General features: G+C 36.6%; 2 protein-coding genes across 6 annotated transcripts in view; one reads left to right on the forward strand and one right to left on the reverse strand.

Annotated features, from left to right (window-relative positions):
- Positions 1–22,842, reverse strand: part of slc30a2 (solute carrier family 30 member 2) — a 293,279-nt gene that overhangs the window by 190,157 nt on the left and 80,280 nt on the right. The gene's annotated exons all lie outside the window — the stretch shown is intronic.
- si:ch211-243j20.2 (uridine-cytidine kinase-like 1) overlaps positions 1–22,842 on the forward strand; it is a 242,853-nt gene that overhangs the window by 35,473 nt on the left and 184,538 nt on the right. For 3 of the 5 annotated variants that reach the window (XM_051925487.1, XM_051925490.1, XM_028796787.2), the window contains exons 7-10: positions 1,655–1,716; positions 7,288–7,307; positions 10,892–10,990; positions 12,779–12,872. The exons of 1 other annotated variant lie outside the window; for it this stretch is intronic. In XM_051925487.1, the coding sequence (XP_051781447.1) occupies positions 1,655–1,716; positions 7,288–7,307; positions 10,892–10,990; positions 12,779–12,872 (275 nt within the window). Of the gene's footprint in view, positions 1–1,654; positions 1,717–5,350; positions 5,368–7,287; positions 7,308–10,891; positions 10,991–12,778; positions 12,873–22,842 lie in introns of all 5 variants that reach the window. One more of the 5 variants, XM_051925491.1, reaches the window with a different exon arrangement.

The following is a 22,842-nucleotide window of genomic DNA, read 5'->3' on the forward strand; positions in this document are numbered from 1 at the left end:
CTAAAGTTTTAAAGTAAAAGTGAAAATAATGCATATGTAACAATTCCCATGAAAATAACAATCTCTTTAAATTGTATATCCGGTAAACCAAACCTGGGGTGGCTGCGCCCCCTAGTAATATATATAATAACCTTTTTCATTGACCACTCATTCATTCATATATATGTATAAAATGTGTGTTAACCAGAACAAGATCCTGCTTCAGGCTCCTTGCTGGCTAAGCCCAGATTAACCTGTATTTGTCAACAAAATTCACTTCCAATGTTTGTTTCTCCCTAATAGTATTCTTTGGCACGATTACTGTATATTAAACAAAAGTGAATTAACTAAATTCTCTCTCACCCCTGCCATTCACTATTTCTGATAGGTACTTTGTGACAAAAAAATATGTATAAGAAAGTAGCTGAATTCTACTATAGATGCAGTTAAAACACTTCTATTGGATTGTAAAAATGTCAAGTGAACAATTAGTGCAATCAAAACGTTAATTTTAGCAGTAGATACTAAGATGAATTCAAATGTATGCAAAATGATCCAGAACACAACACAACAAACACACTTCAATATCTTGGTAATACCCATACATTGTCTGTCATGTCAGTCAGTCATTATCCAACCCACTATAGCCTAACACAGGGTCATGGGGGTCTGCTGGAGCCAATCCCAGCCAATACAGGACGCAAGGCAGGAACAATTTCCGGGCAAGGCGCCAGCCCACCGCAGGGCACACACACACACGCTAAGCACACACTAGGGTCAATTTAGGATCGCCAATGCACCTAACCTGCATGTCTTTGGACTGTGGGAGGAAACTGGAGCACCCGGAGTAAACCCACGCAGACACGGGGAGAACCCGGGAAGCAAACCCAGGTTTCCTACTGCAAGGCAGCAGCGCTACCACTGCGCCACCGTGCCACCCTGTCTCTCATGTGTAAGTCAGTAATGCAAAGCTGCCCTTTATCTTTGTTTGCCTTTTATACTATTTCCAATTCATTTGTAATAAACTCATAGATAGATGTCCTATAAGAAGAAGGTGATCGAATAACTTTGCCTGAAATGGCCTGTAACATACCAAAACCTCATGTTTCTCTAGAAATTCAGTGCTCTTGTTAGGAGCATCACTTTCATGATAGTATTGTGTGTTGAGTAAAAATAAGCATGCTTTTAATATGGTATGTTTAGCTAGGCTGCTGTATTCTACGTTAAACAAGGCTTTAATGAATTTTCTAATTAGTGACAATAAGGGTGATACCATTGGGTTTTTATGGTTCTGTAACCATATCAAAAAAAGCGTTCGCCCCTGACATTATAAAGCAGGAAATTCGCAAAAAAGGCATGCAAAAACACAGGAAAATTTCCTTAAATAAGCATTTTTTTTTAACTTGCAGCATTGCCAAAGAAAATACAATTTAGTTATGCACAAAATCAAGTCCCTGTTCTATGATGTTAGAGAATAACTTTTAGGTTGATTGACTGAAGTTGAGTGACAGTCTGGGAATGACAATTTTGATGTTGTTCCAGGTGTAACACAGATCTGATTATTTTAGATTGACTGGCTGAAAGAATGTGTTTTTAAAACGTAGCAAGAAAGAAACCAAGTTATAGTATTTGAAGAAACTAACATTTTTTTAATATTCCATGCTTTTCCTTTAAGGTGGAGAAAATTTTGTTGCATTGGATCTTATTGTACAGCATGTCCATAGTCAACTGGAAAAGGTTTGTTCTCAGTATTTCACATTTACTATTTGAAGCTGATAGTAATTATGGTTCTCAGTGAGTAAACTGTGTGTGTATGTGTCTCAAGGAACTTTCACTGTGATAGACTAACAACTTTAAAGTGTTAGTTACTTAATTCTCTTGATGCAGACACTAGCTCCCAAAGACAACATTGGAATGAACACATTAGAAAAATGAATAGTGTAGATACTCACGAATAAGTGCATCCATGAATAAGCTGAACCTTGAATTTTTAAACAAAATACCATGAAAAATGAGTCACCTGCAGATAAGCCAGATTAAAAAAATTTCAAACCAAATCGGTTGTGCAAAATGTAACATTAATTTGTAACCACTTATGCACAAGGCATTCTGCCTCTTGGATGCTGCCATATTTCAAAGTTGTTTGTGTATGTTGAAATAAACCTCAATTCAATCAAAAACAATAATGATATTTTTTACCTACCGAAGGGTGTCGTCTTTCAAATAAATCATAAGTTTCCATGTTGTGTGCACTCTTTCATTAGTAAAATATATGGTTTGCACACATGTACTGTATGCCAAGGTAAGCAGCGCACCACAGGTGAGTGAACCTGCTTTTGTTAAAGATCTCACCTATGTCGAGCCACATGTTTTGAATTTCTAAATGCAAGTACTTTATGTGACAGTTCTTCTTCTGCTGTAAACTGATTGAATATATTCATTGTATTAATGAATTGTCAGCTAATAAGGAAACTAATGTAGACATCAGCATTTCTGTTAACACTTACTGCTCACTCTTGTCATAGATAGATAGATAGATATTTTATTAATCCCAATGGGAAATTCACATTATCCAGCAGCAGTATACTGATACAATAAATAATATTAAATTAAAGATTGATAATAATAATAATGCAGGTGAAAAAACAGACAATAACTTTGTATAATGTTAAATGTTAACGTTTACCCCCCTGGGTGGAATTGAAGAGTCGCATAGTTTGGGGGAGGAATGATCTCCTCAATCTGTCAGGGGAGCAGGACAGTGACAGCAGTCTGTCGCTGAAGCTGCTCTTCTGTCTGGAGATGACACTGTTTAGTGGATGCAGTGGATTCTCCATAATTGATAGGAGCCTGCTGAGCGCCCTTCGCTCTGCCACAGATGTTAAACTGTCCAGCTCCATGCCAACAATAGAGCCTGCCTTCCTCACCAGTTTGTCCAGGCGTGAGGCATCTTTCTTCTTAATGCTGCCTCCCCAGCACACCACCGCGTAGAAGAGGGCGCTCGCCACAACCGTCTGATAGAACATCTGCAGCATCTTATTGTCATATTTCACTTAATGATGTACAAGTAACACTACTGCTGTAATCGCCTACTCCCATCAGCCAAGTAGAAAGCTATTTCAATTTAAAATTTACACAATGCTATTAGCACACTACTTAATCAATGATAACAACATGTGTAGAATTAAACAGTACTAAAATGGTGATACAGTTTAGATCCACTGAGATTTATTTAACAAAGATATGAAAATTGTTCCAAAACTAAACAATACACATTTGAATTCGTCCATATTATTTGATGCTTCTGTTCCAAACTTATGCTTAAACTTTTCAGTGAGGAAGGGTATTTTATACATGTTAATAAAACGTTTAATGTGCTTTTGGAGACAATCTCAGTCATATTTTCCCATTTTTTTAAAAATTTTATACAACCAAGCTTTTGACAAAAGCCTGGGGCTGCGTAATCAAAACTACTACAAATGCAGTTTAAAATGATCCCATTACCATGCCTGATTGTAGGAGTATTAAACATTTATTTAAAGGATATCGAAATTGTACACAAATATAATTTACAATACAGAAGTGGCGTTATCATGTGACTTGTTTATATGCCCATGGTCTTTTTCACTTTGCCTCAGTATGCTTTGTTTCCATTAAATATTTTTTACAAGCACCATGGTAGAAAGAAACACTTTAAAAGAAACTTAATACATGCTTGTTATAATACATAAATATTACATCTCCATTGTTAATTAAGAGTTAGAATAGGGCTAACACCAGTCTATTAATTACTGGTTGAGTTTTCTAGACTATTGAATTTAAAGCTGATTTAATGTTATATAGTGATTTGATTGTTTACAGTATAGTTGTCTGAATATTAAATTACTCATAATCTTTATAATGTAAAATATGAAAATGAGAAATATAGTACATGCATAAAAAAACACCACATACTAAAGTGTTACTTTATGTATGTTCCTCATTTAAAATTATGTCCATTTGATAATGTGTGGTTATTATTTTGAAGGAAATACGGCATTATTGATTTTTTCAGTCTGTGCATTTTGCCATGGGTTATTGTGGGTTTTTATTGTTGTATTTTTGAAAATTCTTTTCTATCTAAAAGTGCTTAGCTACCATGTATAGTAGCACTAGTCTTAGCAGGTACTATACAGTATATGATGTTTGTTTTAGATTTCATCCTAGTACAAGTCTATAAGGAAAAAAAAGATTTCTAATTTTTAGTTCATTGTAAACACTTAAGTTGATACAATAAATTGCTATCTAAACATTTTTACTCATTTTTAAAAGTCTTGTATTGAAAAAATTCTGAATATAGATATTACTGTTTTCTGAATAGTATAATTAGGTACAGAAGTGTGCCAGGTCTAATTTACTAATTTAACAATAAAAGCACTTGCCATACTTCACTCCATATAGTCCACCGATTATAAAAATACGTTTTATTTTATAAAAGTGTCATCCCCCCAAAAAAATAATATAGTATAACAATTTTCATGACAGATAAAAATTGAAGAGCACTAATATATTTTTCACAGTACACAGTGCAAATGCTGGGTGAATTAGATGCTGAATGTGACGTATTGTTAAGTAAAACAAAATAAATCCTTGAATTATGCAGGTTTAGTTTCTCCTGTTTCTCTGCCACTTTATGACCCGCTGTTTCACTGGCTTTCTTAGACTATTTGTATCTTGCTGGGCACTTCAATATGACTAGATATGTTTTTTATCTCTATTACACTATATATTACGTATTAGATCCACAGATTCGTACCATATGCATAATTTGAATTGCATACTCAAGATTATTCTGAAACAATGGATTTGATTTCTAACAGAAAAAAGCAATTAGCATTAACTTATAAATGTAAATATAGTTGATCCCTAGAATGTATTCTTTGTAAAAAACGTGAGGCTGCATAAAATTTCTCATTTTATAAAATTTTCCTTTTATTCAAGTGTTATAAGAAGTGTTAGTAATTTGTTTTGACTAACAACCAAGGTTTCTGCAGTGCCAGTATTTTTATGGTTAATAATGTTACTTCATTCTCAATGTTATGTTTATTCTCTAAAAATGAGAAAAGGAAATTGATATTTAACCACTTTTAATTACGTATACTTCTGGCAAAATGTTGAGACAGAACTTAATTGCATGTAAACTTAATCTGCAACTGCAGTCTGGCTGCAACATTGTTTTTTGCTCTGATTGTTTGAATGGCTTGGCTCCTGAGAGTGACATTTCATTATTTATATATACATATATATTTTTGTTTTTATTTCTCTCCTCCCTATGTGTGTTTGTAATGAAATACTTGCTAAACCTTGACCGAATGTACTCTAACCATCTCAGCGTGAAATCACTGTGAGGTATGACTGAGGGTAATGTAAAATTGTCTCATATACAATTTATTCATAACTTGCAATTTTATTTATTTCAGTGTTAATATTATTAAATATTGTCAATCAGTGAAATTCATGGAGAGAAGCAAAATCAAAAGTACACATGGCATCAAATGCAACAGACATTTTTTTTAATTGGCATTCTGTTTAACATTTCATGTTGTAATTATAAATGATTGTGCAGTAAATTTTAATAAAAATTGTATATTGCTTTTTGCAAAGGGCTCACTACATGCATAAATTGTACAACAGTGCTATGTACCTTTATATTAGAGGTCTCAGGCTTAGTTTGTTTTTTTTTGTTTTTTTTTTAATTCTGCAGTTGTTGTTTACTGAAGCCAAGTTTTTAATAAGTGGTTAATTCTGCCTCATAATTGAGATCCTTTTTTAATTCGATCTTATTACATCTATGTCTTAAGTTAGTGGGTGGGGGTTTACCTTTTGTATATTACCCTTTTGTGTTACTTATGTAAACCTGTTTAATTTTAGCAGACTCATTTTTAAGCTTTTTACTTTTGCTAAGGGAGCAGTTCTATAATTTCCCTTAAATTATTGTTTAGAAAATTTCTAATATAAAGCTGCAGGAGCATATGACATCCTGATCATAAGCAGATTAAATCGTACTTAAAATCTAAACCTGTCTGTTGAGTTCATTATTTAATAACTTTTCTTGAACTCTTCCAGCTTAATGAAGAAAACAATTTCTAGTAATGCATTCACAAACCCATGACTATATCCTTGTATAAGAGTTTCATTGTAAAAACAATGAAAGGTGCAAAGATATCTATTAAACACCATGTGACAGGCTTTTGAAAAAGAGAAGAAAAAATGGGAGCAATAAAAAGATCTCAGTTATGTTACAGAAGTAGCCTATTATTACAAAAGTGCTGCTGTTTGTGAGCTAAGTTTGAGACCCCAGCAGTACCTTCCGTGGGCAAACTAATATTCTGTGCAGTAGTAATATATGTAAACTATAAATCTGAAAAACTAAACATTAATTAAATGCTTATGTAGGAATATAAAGTGAAGTCATTAAGTGCTTTCAGTTTTGAATCTCTCCTTTTCATAAATAGAAACAATTGGTTATGGCTATTGCTGACATCAGGCTGATGTTATTTTGATAGTATATATTTCCTCTCAAATGCTGTTTTATGTTTTCTTACCTGCTTCTTTAAAACTGGGAAAAATATATTGTTCATAACACTATATATAATATAGTAACTTATGTATTTCTGTACCAGATTTTAGGAAGAGTATGACTAATTACCGGATTAAAAATGCCATTATTCAATTTTTTACATTTATGGTATTTTATTTAACTGAAAACTGTACACACAGGACAAAGTAATTTGTAGAAATCAGTATTAATTACCCTGGACAAAGGAACAACCAGCAATAAAAAGACCAAATTTAATTAGAATGACATGTACTGTATAGCATTTGAACTTTTAGCTAAAATGTTCAATCCTTCTATAAATCTAAACAGTAAAGCATTAATTAATCATCTATTTATATGAAAACACAAACCTTCATGCACTGATCACTATGTACATGTTTTACAGGAACATGTTATGTTTCATCTGATAATTAATTATAAATTCAGGCGTTTTAAGATCATGGAAAGTTAAGCGCACACAGCTGAGAGTTTCATACCATCAAAATAACTCCCTGGCAAAGAGGGTTCAAAGATTAAATTCTTCTTTCAGTTTGAAACTGAAGGAAGGCTTTGAGATTTGGAGACTCTGCTGCATCCCACCCCTTTCTTAGCTTTCTGTCAGATCTACTGTATGCTCTTCTTTGTGCTGCCGTCTAATTCAACTGTTTCTTTTTTCTGTCTTTGTATATTACATCAAATGTCCTGCATTGAATAATTGTCTACTTCAACAGAGGAAACTACGCTGGGATATGTGAGGATAAACTCATGCATCTTTTTTTTTTTTTTTTTTTTTTTTTTTTACAGCTTGATTTGTGCAAGTAATCATCCAGGATCTCTAATTTTCCCTTATTTTTTTGCTGCTTGGCTTGCTTTTTTTTTGTTGTTGTTTACCTGGTTCCCTGCGCTTTGGCTTTCCTCACCAGATATTTAGATAATAACTTGCTTTTTTGTGGATTACAGCACTATCAGATAGGAATTGAACTGAAAAGAGTTGTTTTTTTATTTTTCATTCTTTTTTACATTTTAGCAACTCATTGCAAAAAAATAGCCAGTTATTTTCAGTTTTTAAATGTATTTATTAGCTTTAAAGTACTGTATAATCACTATAGACACTTGTAGTATTTTTAACTTTCTTTGCATTTGTAAATTTGATTTCCCAAAAAAGTTGGTTCTCATTTGCCTGTTTCTTTTAGGTTTGAGTTGGCTGTCCTGCAAAATATTTTTCAAAATACAATTTAATTTTAGATTTGGCCTCTTAACTTATTTACTTCCTTCAGAACCCACTATACCATTAAGAAATGATTTTCTTAGCGTGATGTACAATAGTCAAAGTGCCACCATGTCTTGGTACTTTTGTAAAAACTGTTATTAAAGTAAAAGTTCTTCGTTGGGAGTCATTCATATTTCATTGTTTTGCAAAGCCAAGCATGGCGTAAAACCTGCTGCTATATTTTATATTAGGTCTTTGCCACCCAGATCTTACCTATTTTCTGCGAATGACAATTTTTGACAACTGATTACATCTTTAATTAATCGTATAAGTAACTTAAATAATTATTTGCTTCATCTTTATGGTGTGTTCTTGTTGTTAGATATATATGATTAGTCATTCTGTTTGCATTGGTAAACAATTAAATTGGAAGCAAAGTATAACAAGTTTATAAAATGAAATTGCTTACTTAATTAATTGTGTTTTAAATGTAGTCTTTATCATTTTCCTTTATTAAATTATAAAATGTATGTTTTGTCGACTTTTGAGACACTAGTCTAAACATGTATTCTGTGCTGGAAACGGGGAATTTGATCTGCATAAACAAAACATCCAGCAAGTGGACTTAATGTAAAATTCAAAAATCAGTTTTCCATTTTAAGATCTTGTTGGCATAAATTCATATTCATGACAAAATAAATGTAGGTAACCTAAGTACTCAAACAGAAACAATAAACAGAAAGCAGCAGTTTTTTGCATTGCATAGAGTAATAATTATGTTTTCTATCAGAAGTCCACAATACACACATACTGTAATTTTTTTAAGCTTTACTGAAAGATCCTGAACTATTCTTAGCAATAAATTAATTTTAAATAAAAATGAAGCAAATGATTTAGTCTGTTACATGCACATATTTGACACTTCAATTTGGCTATATTAATTGGCTTAATTTTTTTGTTTGTAAAAGCATTTTCAGTTGGCATGTCAGAACAGATATGAAAGGTACAAGCCAGCTAAAAAGGAGTACCAAAGTAGTAGTGTATTAATACCAAAAGTAAAACGGAGAGGATAATGCAAAATCTCAAAGCCAATATATAAAGCTGTGTGTGTGTTTGTTCGTTCTTTATATAATTCCACAACCCTGGTCCAGTCTCAACAGATTTTGGAACCCATATCCCCCTTTGTCAGGAAGAGACACGAGGCTACATTGGAACTCAAAATTTTGAGTCCGGGGCTCCCTTTTGATTTGGTTTTGGGTTTCTTTTTAACTGTTTTGAGTTTTAAGGACTTTGCCTTTTCTCAGATTTTGAGGCCACTTTTGCACATATATTCCTCTTTATCTGGAAGAGACCCTAGACTACTTTGGATCCCACACTACAGTAAGTTTTAAAGACAGAGTTAAATGGATGGTGGCAGTCTGGTTAGTGATGCATTAAAAGACTAATATTGAAGCACAGATTCTTACCACATTTTATCATAAACAACTTTTTAAATATACTTACACATACCTGTACAAATGCCGATATCTAATCCATATAAAAAACATTTTAGTATTTAATAAAGTTATATTTAAGATAGGGCGGCACGGTGGTGCAGTGGGTAGTGCTGCTGCCTCGCAGTAAGGAGACCTGGGTTCGCTTCCCGGGTCCTCCCTGCATGGAGTTTGCATGTTCTCCCAATGTCTGCGTCGGTTTCCTCCCACAGTCCAAAGACATGCAGGTTAGGTGCATTGGCGATCCTAAATTGTCCCTAGTGTGTGCTTGCTGTGTGTGTGTGTGTGTGTGTGCGTGTGCCCTGCGGTGGGCTGGTGCCCTGCCCAGGGTTTGTTTCCTGCCTTGCGCCCTGTGTTGGCTGGGATTGGCTCCAGCAGACCCCTGTGACCCTGTAGTTTTTTTTTTTTTTTTTTAAATTAAGATCTCCGACCAATTCATAATATTGTGTTTATTGCCTTTTTTTCAATTTTGTGTTAATAAACCAATAGAAAACAAAATGAAAAAGAAGACTTAATTAAAAATGCCCTTGCACAGAGTGCTTCTGTCTTGTGGTTCTGCATAGGTATTTACTTCTTACTAAAATGTATTTTTTTTTAAAAAAATGCTTAATTGGTATTATTGAAAGAATCTATTGTAGCACACGTTGTTCGTGAATGTTCTGTAAATAAAAAATAAATGTTTTTATAATTATTGTGAGTCATGGCAGTATGTCTAGATTGTAACAAATGTGTTGCCCAAGTTGTGCAGACTATTAACTTCCACAGAAAAGGTTGGCATAATAATCCATCCATCCATTTTCCAACCCGCTGAATCCGAACACAGGGTCACGGGGGTCTGCTGGAGCCAATCCCAGCCAACACAGGGCACAAGGTAGGAAACAATCCAGGGCAGGGTGCCAACCCACCGCAGGACACACACAAACACACCCACACACCAAGCACACACTAGGGCCAATTTAGAATCGCCAATCCACCTAACCTGCATGTCTTTGGACTGTGGGAGGAAACCGGAGCGCCCGGAGGAAACCCACACAGACACGGGGAGAACATGCAAACTCCACGCAGGGAGGACCCGGGAATCGAACCCAGGTCCCCAGATCTCCCAACTGCGAGGCAGCAGCGCTACCCACTGCGCCACCATGCTGCCCTGGCATAATAATGATAGTAGAAAATTTTGTCCTTATAATTTTTGTGCCTTATTTTCGTAAATAAAAATTCAGCAGTTGATACCTTTCATATTAATTTATGAGAAACTCAGGATAAAACAAGATTTGGTTGTTGTCCAAAGTTGTCATTCTGGGTCTTTCTTTTTCTGTTTGCTGCTTTCTTTAGGTGGTTGAAAACAATTTTAATAAAACATCCAATCTGATTCCATTACTTCTACAGAAAGGTTTAGATTACTTTTAAATTGATTAACATCTAGTCCCATCTCCCATAAAGTACATGTACTGTATATATTTGTGTGTATATAAATATATATATATAGTTATGTGCTGTAACTATATATGTATAGTTATTTATTTGGCTTACGTTCTTGCAGTGAGTTTGCTTTGAAATTGTTTTTGTGTTTTCTTACTTCAAAGCAAGTCTTTTTATGTTTCTCTCCATCCTACACCCCTTTTTCTTGTACAGATCAGCCCTGGCTTCTGCCCATCAAGGACAGCCCCTGCCAACAATGCTTAGTGTGATGGAGAGCACACCACAGGTGCGGGGTATGCACACCATAATCAGGTATGTATTAGAACCATTACTGTTTAGTAGATTTGTTTAATTCACATAATAATTTACTGATAATTAACATTCCTGCAACAGTAAAAAGTTGCTTAACTCTGTTTATCAAATTTGCATAGCACATTTTTGCATTATGTTTCTAGTCTGTGATTTTAGAATTTATAATACAGGTATATATGAAATGCTGCTTGTCTGACTGAATTTTTATATACTAAATTCTTTTTTGTAATCAAGTCTCTCTCTCTCTCTCTATCCCTCCTATTTGTGAAGTAGAAAATAAGGAATAAAGAGTTTGTATAGGGGTTCCCAAAAGGGATGCATGTTAGAGCCAATTTGGAATTGGCCCTGCCATTGACTGGCACCCTGTCCAGGCCTGGTCTCTGCTAAGTACTCAGTACTGCTGGTATAGGCTTCTTCCCCCTGCTGCTCTTAATTGGATTAAGTCTGAGCATATTGTGGTGGTGCTTTTTCAAACTAATTCTTCTATCCATGTCATACATTACTCCCGTGAATCCCCTATATTTGACACAATCATTAATGTTTCCTTTATCGTTAATTCTCTTATCTGTTTCTTGTCCATACTGATTGCAACACTATCTGGTCAATAATTATACTCCGTTGACTGTCACTATTTTGATCATGTCCATCTGGGGCTACTGCTTTTCCTGTCCCCATTTCCCGTTTGCCCTTTGATTGGTCCTTTTGCCTTTCTTTTAGCTGCTTTATACTCTTCCGTATTACCTAACAACCCTTTCAGATCCTACTTCTTTCCCTCTTTTTTTCTTTCTTATTTTTGCCTCTTGCACACTTTCATTTCACCACTACTCCTCCCTTTTTTGCTTTCTCACCAAATCTTATGCTCCCACACTGATCGTATAACTCAGCAACCAATGTTTCCCTTATTTTCCCACTGGCTCCACATATTTGTTTCTTCTTTAATACCACCTTTCTCTCATTAGTCTTCCATATCTTACCTTCCTTTTCTTTCTGTTATTAAAGTTTGCCTTCAATGAGCTACTATAAACCAACTTCTGCCACCCTAAGCTTACTGTACACTTTTCTTTCACCAGCTTCACTATACCTTTCAAACGTTATACATATTTTTATTTACTTAATTAATTTCCAAACCTTATGTCTGAAATTGTTTGTTCTCCTAAGTCATTTTGAGCTTGAGTTGGTTAAGTTTTGAGTTTTCACATTTAATGCACTTGTAAATAATAATTTTCTTTAAATGGGTGCCAGTGTACTGTATCTTCTGATGTATACTGTACTACTTCATAGCTGAAGTTTCTTTGCCGATTTATACTGCAGAATATTAATGAAGCCTACAGAGCTGAGGAAAATGTTCACCACTCTTTGTAATGTCCACTGATAAAACACATACAAGTGCTTACGACAGTGGTCCTGTTTCACAAAAATATATTCAGTTTATTGAATATGGTAGAATACAGTTTAAATGTGAAATGTTTTTTCAAAGGCATTGATACACTATCATAATCCAAACTTTTTTATCAGTTTTAATATTAGGAAAAAAGTTTACCTTTTCATTTACTGTCTTATTTACTGACCATTATCCTAAAGTATTTCATTAATGTAGAAAAATGTCCTTGAACTGTTATAAAGCTTCTGCCAAGAATTCAACAGCCACTACCTGAGCCTGAGATGTCTATAAATATTTCTTAAACCTAACTCAACTCCGAGTTCCTAGGCTAATGTTGTAATTATTTTATAATCGACATACAAAGTGCCATGCTTTATGTAATAAATCATTATTTGTTTTTCTCACAGGAATAAGGACACAAATCGGGATGAATTTATTTTCTACTCTAAAAGATTAATGAGGCTTTTGATTGAGCATGCACTCTCCTTTTTACCACTCAAGGTGAGCCCTGTCTTTGAAGGAAAAAAAGGTTTTCAGTATACTGCTTCTTGCCCTTTGCTTCCTTATCACTAAGAAACAAATGTAGAATTTCACCTTCATGTAATATCTACATTGTTTACGAGCTTCCATTTGTCTCTGTTTGTTTTCAATATATTGTTCAACTAGACAGGGGTTCAGGAACCCATGGGCTTTGAACTGCATGCAGCAGCACTTTGGCTGTCTGTTTGTGGCTCTGAACCAGACTTAGTGTATGCTGCTTATAGTGATTCAGTGAGTACATTGCGGAGCCTTCATAGCACTTCAAAAAAATCTGAAGAGGCTTTTGCTGTTGTCATGTATTGATTAATGGTGGCTTATGATGTTCATCTTTTTAATTTAGCTTATTATCTTGAAGTTTTACCAGGAACTTTTATTGGGTTCATCTACTTGAACATTAACACATACACAGATATACACACATACACATAGGGATTCACTATTACCAGCTCTGATAAATATGCAGGTGTCATCGCAACATGCGTAAAAGAGCAACTATTTTGGTTATATGAAACTTAATTAAAACAACTGTGGTTAGTATTGTTGAGCAACCTCAATAGCCTTGATAAACCCTATGAATGAGAAAAAAGTCATCTAACTCACACTTTGTACCCTTTTAATATTTCATTCACACATAAAAGTCAAAGTGTAAAACATATAAAAAGCCATGAATTTATTAATGTATAAACATACTAATTAGAAGAAAAGTAAATATAAAATTAAATAGGTAGCAGAATCTGGATATAAAAAGTCTTAGAAAAGCTTACTGAAAATCAGAATTGTCAAAGGGGTTAATGTCCTGGGTGGCTTTTGGATTAGCAATCTGTATTACTGGTAGACAAGTAATGCCGCACTGCACAGTAATATGCAGTAAATATACAGTAATCCCTCCTCCATCGCAGGGGTTGCGTTCCAGAGCCACCCGCGAAATAAGAAAATCCGCGAAGTAGAAACCATATGTTTATATGGTTATTTTTATATTGTCATGCTTGGGTTACAGATTTGCGCAGAAACACAGGAGGTTGTAGAGAGACAGGAACGTTATTCAAACACTGCAAACAAACATTTGTCTCTTTTTCAAAAGTTTAAACTGTGCTCCATGACAAGACAGAGATGACAGTTCTGTCTCACAATTAAAAGAATGCAAACATATCTTCCTCTTCAAAGGAGCAAACAAATCAATAGGGCTGTTTGGCTTTTAAGTATGCAAAGCACCGCGGCACAAAGCTGTTGAAGGTGGCAGCTCACACCCCCTCCGTCAGGAGCAGAGAGAGAGACAGATAAAAAAATCAATATGTGCCCTTCGTGCTTTTAAGTATGCGAAGCACCGTGCAGCATGTCGCTTCACAAAGCAGCTGCACAGAAGGTAGCCAACGTGAAGATAATCTTTCAGCATTTTTAGACGAGCGTCCGTATCGTCTAGGTGTGCGAACAGCCCCCCTGCTCAATCCCCCTACGTCAGGATCAGAAGAAGTCAGTGCAAGAGAGAGAGAGGGAGAGAAAAGTAAGTTGGGTTTCTTCTCAGCCATCTGCCAATAGCGTCCCTTGTATGAAATCAACTGGGCAAACCAACTGAGGAAGCATGTACCAGAAATTAAAAGACCCATTGTCCGCAGAAATCCACGAACCAGCAAAAAATCCGCAATATATATTTAAATATGCTTACATATAAAATCCGCGATAGAGTGAAGCCGCGAAGCGCGATATAGCGAGGGATCACTGTAGTTGACTTTCTTCCTCTGTACGTTTAGCATTCGTTTGCTCAGAGGTTGATGCACTTGCTGCTTCGTGAGGTAGGGGAAGTAATGGCGAAGGTGGTAGGGATGAGAACAGCGCCCCTACACATGCACCGCATGGCCGCCCTACTGCCCGCTGCCAAGAGTTGATTCTACAATAAAACAAAATAAAAATAGAGTAATAATTCCAAAACTCTTCGCTTTTAATATAAAGCTGTTGTGCAGAGTTTCAGCGTAGAATATGTTTACCAAATTTCTGGCTACAGGTTATTTGATTTTTGAGCTTGAACTTCCTGGGTTGACCTTTGACCTTGGAGGTCAATCATCACCTCGAAAGTGGATAGTAGATGTCATGTAGTATATTTATTTGTACCAAATTTCAGGTCAATAGGTCAAATGGTTTGCAAGCTACAGATGATTTAAAATCCTGGACAGACAAACAGACAGCCCCGGAAGCGTATTATATAAGAAGATTACAGTCCAAATCAGATGATCTCACATCTATTGATCTCTGATGTTGCCCTTCTGGTCCATCAGACGAGTTGCATTTATGTTAAAATGCACATTACACATTTGATTGCCTGCCTTGTCCTGTTGACAAAAGGCTCTGATCGAAGTGTTTTATCTTTTAAGTACCTTTGCATTCCTTCCTTTCTCTCAAGCTATAAACTAATTTGGTAATTCGTAGTCCTACGGCATTCATCCATTCGCAGGTTATAAATTAATTAAAATAGGTTCTTTGGCATCTGTGCTTATTTTCCATTCCAAGGTCATAAAGTAATTGAAAAAGAAAGTTACTAGATCAAGTGCATTAATTACTAGTACTATACAAAAGCATGCTTGCCATGTCTGTAATATAAGGTCCTGCAAATTCAGTTTATCCTGGTTCGTCTTGAGTGTAGTCACCTTCTTTCTGCCAGGCATTACCACTTTAAAGAAAAAAAAGTCTAAGAATACTATAAAGACAACTTACACAAAATAAAAAGTTAAAGCACTTACCTGTTTAAAGGATTTTAACTTTGGCTTCGGCAGGTTCACACAGCGGGACGCCGTTAATGGGTTGGGCACACCTTCAGGTCAGGCCTGCTGGAGGACACTGCGCATAGCCCATCATAAAGGCGAGTGTCTCCCTAGTCCCTGCTGTGGATAATGAGAACAGTGCAGAGAGTTTTAGTTTAGTTAATCTTGTGCATGCATGCGTTCGTGTGAGAAGGGGATCCCCAAGAGAAAGTCCAGAGTTAAGGTTACAAAGAAAAAGTAACTTATTTTGTAGAACGTATCGACTTGTGTGAAGGGAGCGTGTCAGGATGCGCTCAAGCTCTCACTTATACTCACTCGCACCTTGCAGTGATTGAGTGTAGCACCGGTACAGTATGTACCTGCGTCAGTCACAGTTGGTATAAAGGAGAAGTGTGTCACAGGATTGGCCGTAAGATTTGTTCCCCGAGTATATGTGGCATATCCTGCGTTTAGGAGTAATCTTTTGACTCAGTGGTGTGGTTGGTATAATACAGGGGTGGGCAAAGTCAGTCCTAGAGAGCCACAGTGGCTGCAGGTTTTTGTTACAACCCAGCCATTTAATTAGAAAATTATTTTTGCCAATAATTTAATTTCATTCCTTGCTAGTGCTTTAACTCTGTCAGGTCATTCTCATATCCTAGATTTTTTTTCCTTTCTAAGGATATCATCCAAATGATTTGAAGTCAGAAACAGAAGAGTAATTCTCAGTCCTTTACTTTTTTGTATTCACTTTCCTTCCAAGTATTTAATCGAACCAAATAGTGCATGATGAATACACACAGGTGTGAATGGAAACAAGATTAATGGAGAAAAGCTGGTTTCTTTTATCATTTGCATCCTATTGCTAATAAGGGGTAATTAAAAACTGAGAATACAGCTGTTTAAGACAAAAATAAGCAATAAGTGTTCAAAGTCCTAACGAGTGAGACAAATAAAATGAAGGAGAAGTGTTTGTTGAGCAATAAGTGCTTCTTATTAAGCAATTGGATTGGAACAAAAACCTGCAGCCACTGTGGCCTTCCAGGAATGACTTTGCCCACCCCCTAGTATAGTGATTTCTTCTAGTATACCAAACAGCAGCATGTGTCTTACTTTATATATTTTCTTTTGTATAGAAGTATAGATAGCTCCTAGTTATTGTATTGTTTTGGTGTAAGTATTTCTATAGATTTTGAGTTTACAGTGCACTTTGTTTTTCTTGCATTTACACTTTTTTTCCCCTTGTAAATATTTTTTGGATTCTTTGGACTTTGTGGTGTATAGTTTCTTCCTGACTGCTTTCTTTCTTTAGGAAGACTACCGTTTTGTGTATATCCATTTTTGTCTTCATTTTGGGACTGGCAAATTTACTAAATATTATTCACTATTTTTTGATTGAGGCATTTTTGTGTTTTTGTGCACCTGTAAATAAAATCCACTTTTGTTTTTAGAAAATACCACCTTTTTGTGTTTGTGTCTCCATGTTTGACTTCTGTCAAGTCAGATCCTGGTATTTCCCAAACTACAAGACACCCACTGTGTAGTCTGATGCCAGCCTTGCCACTACATGTGGTGTCACACTGAACAAAATAATTTACATTTAATACACAGTTTGCAATTGAAAAATTGAAGATTTTTCACACAAAACAGCTTAACTGGATAATATCGGTCCAGTCTGTACCACTTTAAGCGTGTGTAGACATTTTGGAAAGTAGTCTAACAGTAAAACTGTATCAAAACAGAATCGTGTCACAAGTCAGCTGAAACAAGAGTTCTCTGAATGCCAATAAAGCAGAACATAAAAGACGAATGAAGAGAATTTAGAGATGAATGGACAGAGGCACATGCAGTCACAGCTACTTTGTCAGGTTTATCCATGTGCTTAATATACCAGGAGAAATTTTCAATCAATAAATAAGCAATCACCGAAGACGTTTCACAACAAAACATTCAACTTTCTTTGAAATGTATCCCTTTGGAGATGCTGGGAAAGCAGCAGTGAAAGAGTTGAAGCTAAAAGCTGAGTAGAGTGAGATAACTCTGTCAAACTGGATAAATCCATGGTTGCTGCCAATTTTATGGTGTCTTAGGAGATTACAAGGGGGGCTCCGCCCCCTGCTCGCTTCGCTCGCCTACCCCCGGCGTTGGGTATCCTGAAATACATTAGTCGAGCTCGTTCGTCTTGGAGCCGTGCCCGGTTTGCTTGCGGCATTTCAGACGCGCGTTGTAGGCGCCTGCGTTCATTGATTTTATCCAGGCGGGCTCGTGTTTGTATATCCGTCAGTCGAGCTCGTTCGTTTTGAACCCGTGCCTGCTTTGCTTCCGCAGTTTCAGATGCGCGTTGTAGGCGCCTGCGTTCACTGATCTTATCCAGGTGGGCTCGTGTTTGTATCGTTGAGCTGTATTGTGTTTGAATTCGGTGTAAAGCGTTCAGCGGTTTGTACGATCCCAAGCAACACATTATTCCTAACATCACTCCGCAGTAGTGCCACTCACAATATGGCGGTGACGCCTGCGCCTTCCGTAGTAGTGCCACTCACAATATGGCGGTGACGCCTGCTCCTTCCGCACTATCAATGTGGACCTGTGGGGCCGCCGTAGCCTCTTCCGTTTGAATCTGGGCCGCAGTGCAGAATCCTCTTTTTTTGTGTGGCTGTGTCGGTAGTCGTTAGCTATGGGCGCGTTGTTGCTTCATTTCTCATTCACATCAGTTGAGCTCTTTCGTTTTTGGGCCGTGACTCCTTCGTGTGTGGTGGATACGACTTTGCTTGCGGTTTATGAGACGTGCGCTGTACGTGCCTGCGCAGTACGTCTCATGGTCCCATCGCCGTGTACCTGCGTCCATGCCATCCGGTTTACCATTCTCGGTTAATAATATGGATAAAACATGGAAAGCCCTTTGTCGATGCTTAATATGTTAATGAGTGTTTTTAACAAAGTAGCGAAACATATTTACTAATTTCACAGAGAAAAATAATATAATTAAGAAAATTAAGGACCTGCTTTTTCCACAAAGACAATCAGAGAGAGGACTATGAAAATGATTAACAATATTAGCAGTCAGCAAATTTGCAGTCATCTCCCTATTTCTCTATAGCGTGTGATGAGTCATGCAGTGTGGATAACACTGCATAGATTGCATGTTAAAGCTTTTCTACACAAGTAGGTTTACCTCTCAACTCATTTAGATGATCCTTTTTGGCTAGAGAAGTTGGTCAATGTAACTTAACACTTAAATGGCCTTAATGTGAAACTGCAATTCAAGGGAAACTGAACTATTTTGCTTTTAGAAGAGGTTATATATTTGAGTGCGATCTTACGTTGTTTGAAATAGATATTGATGGTACTGTGTTGAACCAATTTCCTTCTCTGAAGCAGTTTAGTGAACATTCAGATGTCACAGTGCAAGTAAAATGAAGGAAGCAATTGTAATGATGAAGGAATCTTCCACCCCATGATTTCTGGAATTCAGAAAAGAAAAATCAATATTTTCGTTTATCTTGAATTCACTTGGTAGTTTGACGCTTTCCTAGGAATTAATCAAATGGGTATTGGAATTGAACTGGTAGATCAACAGGAGCACCTGGGTATGCAGATTTAAAGAATTCGGGGAGACTGCGAAGCTGCTTTAGTGCAGAACCACTGTTGGAAGGACATGCATGAACATACAAAGCAGGACCATCTTGTCTTTGATGTGTGGGTCGCTTTACCTGATAGTTTTATTGACATGAAGAGTTATGTGTTTGGAGTTCTGTTCTGTTTGTTTTTGTCAGTGTATTTCTGTGATAAGGTATTTTTCAAGCACGAACTGTGTCAAAAGTAAACTCTGAAGCTATCTGATCAATGGAAGTTTGTAATCTTACTTGAAAATCAATGTTTTTCATACAGTCTAGACAGCAAGAAGCTATCCAGACATGTACAGGCACAAAAATCACATTGAACAAGTAAATTATATATTTTACATTTGCAGCCATGATCAAGCAGGCACATTAAATTTTAGGCAACCACAATGTTTCATGCAAGATACATCTTGCCTGAAGAAGAGGCCTGAGTTGCCTCGAAAGCTTGCATATTGTAATCTTTTTAGTTAGCCAATAAACGGTGTCATTTTGCTTGACTTTTCCTACATTCATAATGGCTAACACGGTACAACACCTTAGTACTTTATTCAAGGAACAAAGTTTGGTGTCGGAAAGTAATTGTCTCCATAGTTTCACCATTGATTGCAGGACCTTTAGCAATAATAATTGCTTCTGAACATTTTGTATAATTGGATATAAGTCATTCATATCACTGTTGAGGTGTTTTAGCCTACTTTTCTCTGTAGAACCACTTTGGTAGGTCTGTTTCAGGTCATGCCACCATATCTTTTTTAGATTCAAGCCTGTGACTAGGTCACTCTAACAGTTTAGTTTTGTTTGTTCTGAGCCATTCAGTTGTAGACTTGCTTTTTTGTTTTGGGTCGTTGTACTGCTGCATAGCCCATTTAAGCTTTAGATTCCGGTCACAGTCAGGTGACTGGACATTCCCTTTAAGAATTTTCTGGTAAAGTGCAGTGTTTATGCTTCTTTCAATCATGGCAAATCTTCTGTGTCCTGAGTTAGCAAAGTTTCCCCACATCATCACTCTACCACCTCAATGGTAGTGTTTTATTGAAGGTATGATGTTCTTACTGTCAAATGCTATGTTAGCTTTATTTCAGAGATAGTAAGCCATGGTACTGTCCAAAGAGTTGTACTTTTTATTTTTTGTCCATTAAATATAAATTCAAAAGGTCTGAGAATCACTCAGTGTTTTGTTTCAAATGAAAGATAAGCAATGGTAATTACTCTTGGGTAGCAGAGGTACCAGCCTTGCTGCCCTTCCATGAAACACATTTTTACTCAGTCTCATTCTGATCATGGAGCCATAAACACTGACCTTAGCTGAGTTCGGAGGCACCTGCAATTTTTTGAGTGTTCTTCTGAGATCTGCTATGACATTTTGAATGAGTCATTGCTGTGCTGTTGGAATAAATTTGGAACGATGACCTTTCCTGAGAATATTGTGGTGTTGGACAGTCCTACAGCCTTAGAAATGGCTTTGTACCCTCTGTTGATTGGTAAGTTTCAAAAACGTTATTTTCTCATCTCTTCTGGAATTTTCTAGATCGAGGCAGTGTTCTTCAGGAAACCTTGTGGTGACTATTTCTCCCTCATGATAAGGGTCAATAATATATGGTGAGGTTTAGATTCGACTGGGCTGACTGCAGTCAAGTTTGGTTGTTTTCAGTCAGCTGAGTCTAAATATCCAGTAACTTTGATCAGCTGTTTGCATGAGTAACTAAGGCAGCAATAACTTTTTTATATAGGCAGTGCACATTCTGGTTCAGGCTATCTAACAGTACATTTTGTCTAAGGATCTGACTCTACTTATTGTGACAAATATGCAAAAATGGAGACTACCAGGTAGGGATAAATACTTTCTCACAGCATATTTCATTACAATAGCAAATTTATTGCCAAACAATCTTTGGAATAGAGAAGGTCCTTGGTTAGCTTTGTTTTCCATAAGGTGAAAGTAAGACACAAACAGCTGCTTTGTACTGATAAGCATTTTGGTCTGCTAAAGTGATTCATATCATTTGGTTCAAACAATGGAAAAGATGTGGAGCACAGTGACTCACCGATGTGTTCATTTAGCACATAAAACCAGTTATTAATTGAATGTTCTTAATGCCAGCTGATTTTTTACAAGCATACTGATATATCATCATTACTGTACTATAGTATTAGAGTGTGTTTATTGTAAAGTGTGTAGGTCACAGGCCCATCTCTCTATTTATAAAAAAAAATTAAAATATTGGAAGGCATGGAAAGAGACTATACGTGATCTTCTCGGAAGACAATTTTACACCCCGTGAGAGACACTTTAACGTCATGCAGGACAAGGCAGTGAGACAAAAGGACAGCTGCTGTACAGGCTTTTAAATGATCGATGCGCAGCTCAGCAGCAGCAGGAGAAACACAGCAGCTGAACAGACCGCATCTCCTCAGCGTGCGTTCAGCCACCCATAAACCACCCCCGCCCTCCCCCCCCTTTGACAAAACAAAGGGGCATAGACGCGAAGTGGCTAGAGTATAGCGTGCCCACAGGGGTGGGTCGATGGGAGGGGGTGTGCAAGCGAGCAGGGGGCCAAGCCCCCTAGTCTTATTAATTTTTAATGCTACTTTTACTCACATTAACAAATACAGATGTGATATTCATACTAATAAAAAGGTGGTGTTCACCCTAATCTTCATGTCCAGCAGACCTTCCTCCTAGTACTGTTGTAATGCTTTGTACATCATATCATCATAAAAACCACACCACTAGCATCCAGTCACACTAATATCCAAGAAAGATAAATATGAAATATTTCCCATGTCAAATAAAAAACATTTAGATGCAGTGAGTGATGACCCCTGCATACATTCAATGCAATTCAGTTTATTTTTGTATAGCACTTGTTACTGATAGCAGGTGTAGAGTGCTGTGACAAGTTGTTAGGTAGATATAAATTTCTAGCTAAATGAGTGTACATAAAGACACAAATGTGTTTAAAAAGACATGAAACACAATGGTTTGAAACTGTTTAACATAAACAGAGCATAGAAATAACTGTCCATTAATTAATGGCCAGCTGACAGAGCATGAGAGGAAAACAAAAACTCCAGTCAGTAGCATCCCCAGAGAAAATTAACCACTGGGGGCCCGTCTTCAGTTGTAAAAGGCAGAGTCAAGGACATAGGCTCACCGGCTGCCCACCCCTCCTGAGCATTCTACAGTAGAGTCTGTTCTAGACTGTAATCTGAGAACAGAATCTTTATATCCATTGATTCAAAGGCTCCAAGTTTCTCATATGCTATTCCATGGAAAGGAAAACTGCATGGCAGTACAGCAGTAGCACCAAGTGCCACAGCAGGATACCAGGAAGAGAAGCATAACATAGGAGGATTAGTAACAGTTTATAATTATCACATTAAATATATTTCTGTACAAATGACTAAGTAACAAAGATGCAATATGTACAGCTTAGTCAGCAGCTCTAATCAGAGTGTGCTGTACTAAAGTAGTGAGTCTTCAGCCTTCATTGGATTTAAAAGCTGAAACTGAAGGGACATCTCTTATATAAGCAGGCAGATTGTTCTGTAGCTTTGTGCCCTGTAACTAAAAGTTTG

This window comes from Erpetoichthys calabaricus, chromosome 3 (assembly GCF_900747795.2).
Source record: "Erpetoichthys calabaricus chromosome 3, fErpCal1.3, whole genome shotgun sequence".
Classification (NCBI taxonomy): domain Eukaryota; kingdom Metazoa; phylum Chordata; class Cladistia; order Polypteriformes; family Polypteridae; genus Erpetoichthys; species Erpetoichthys calabaricus.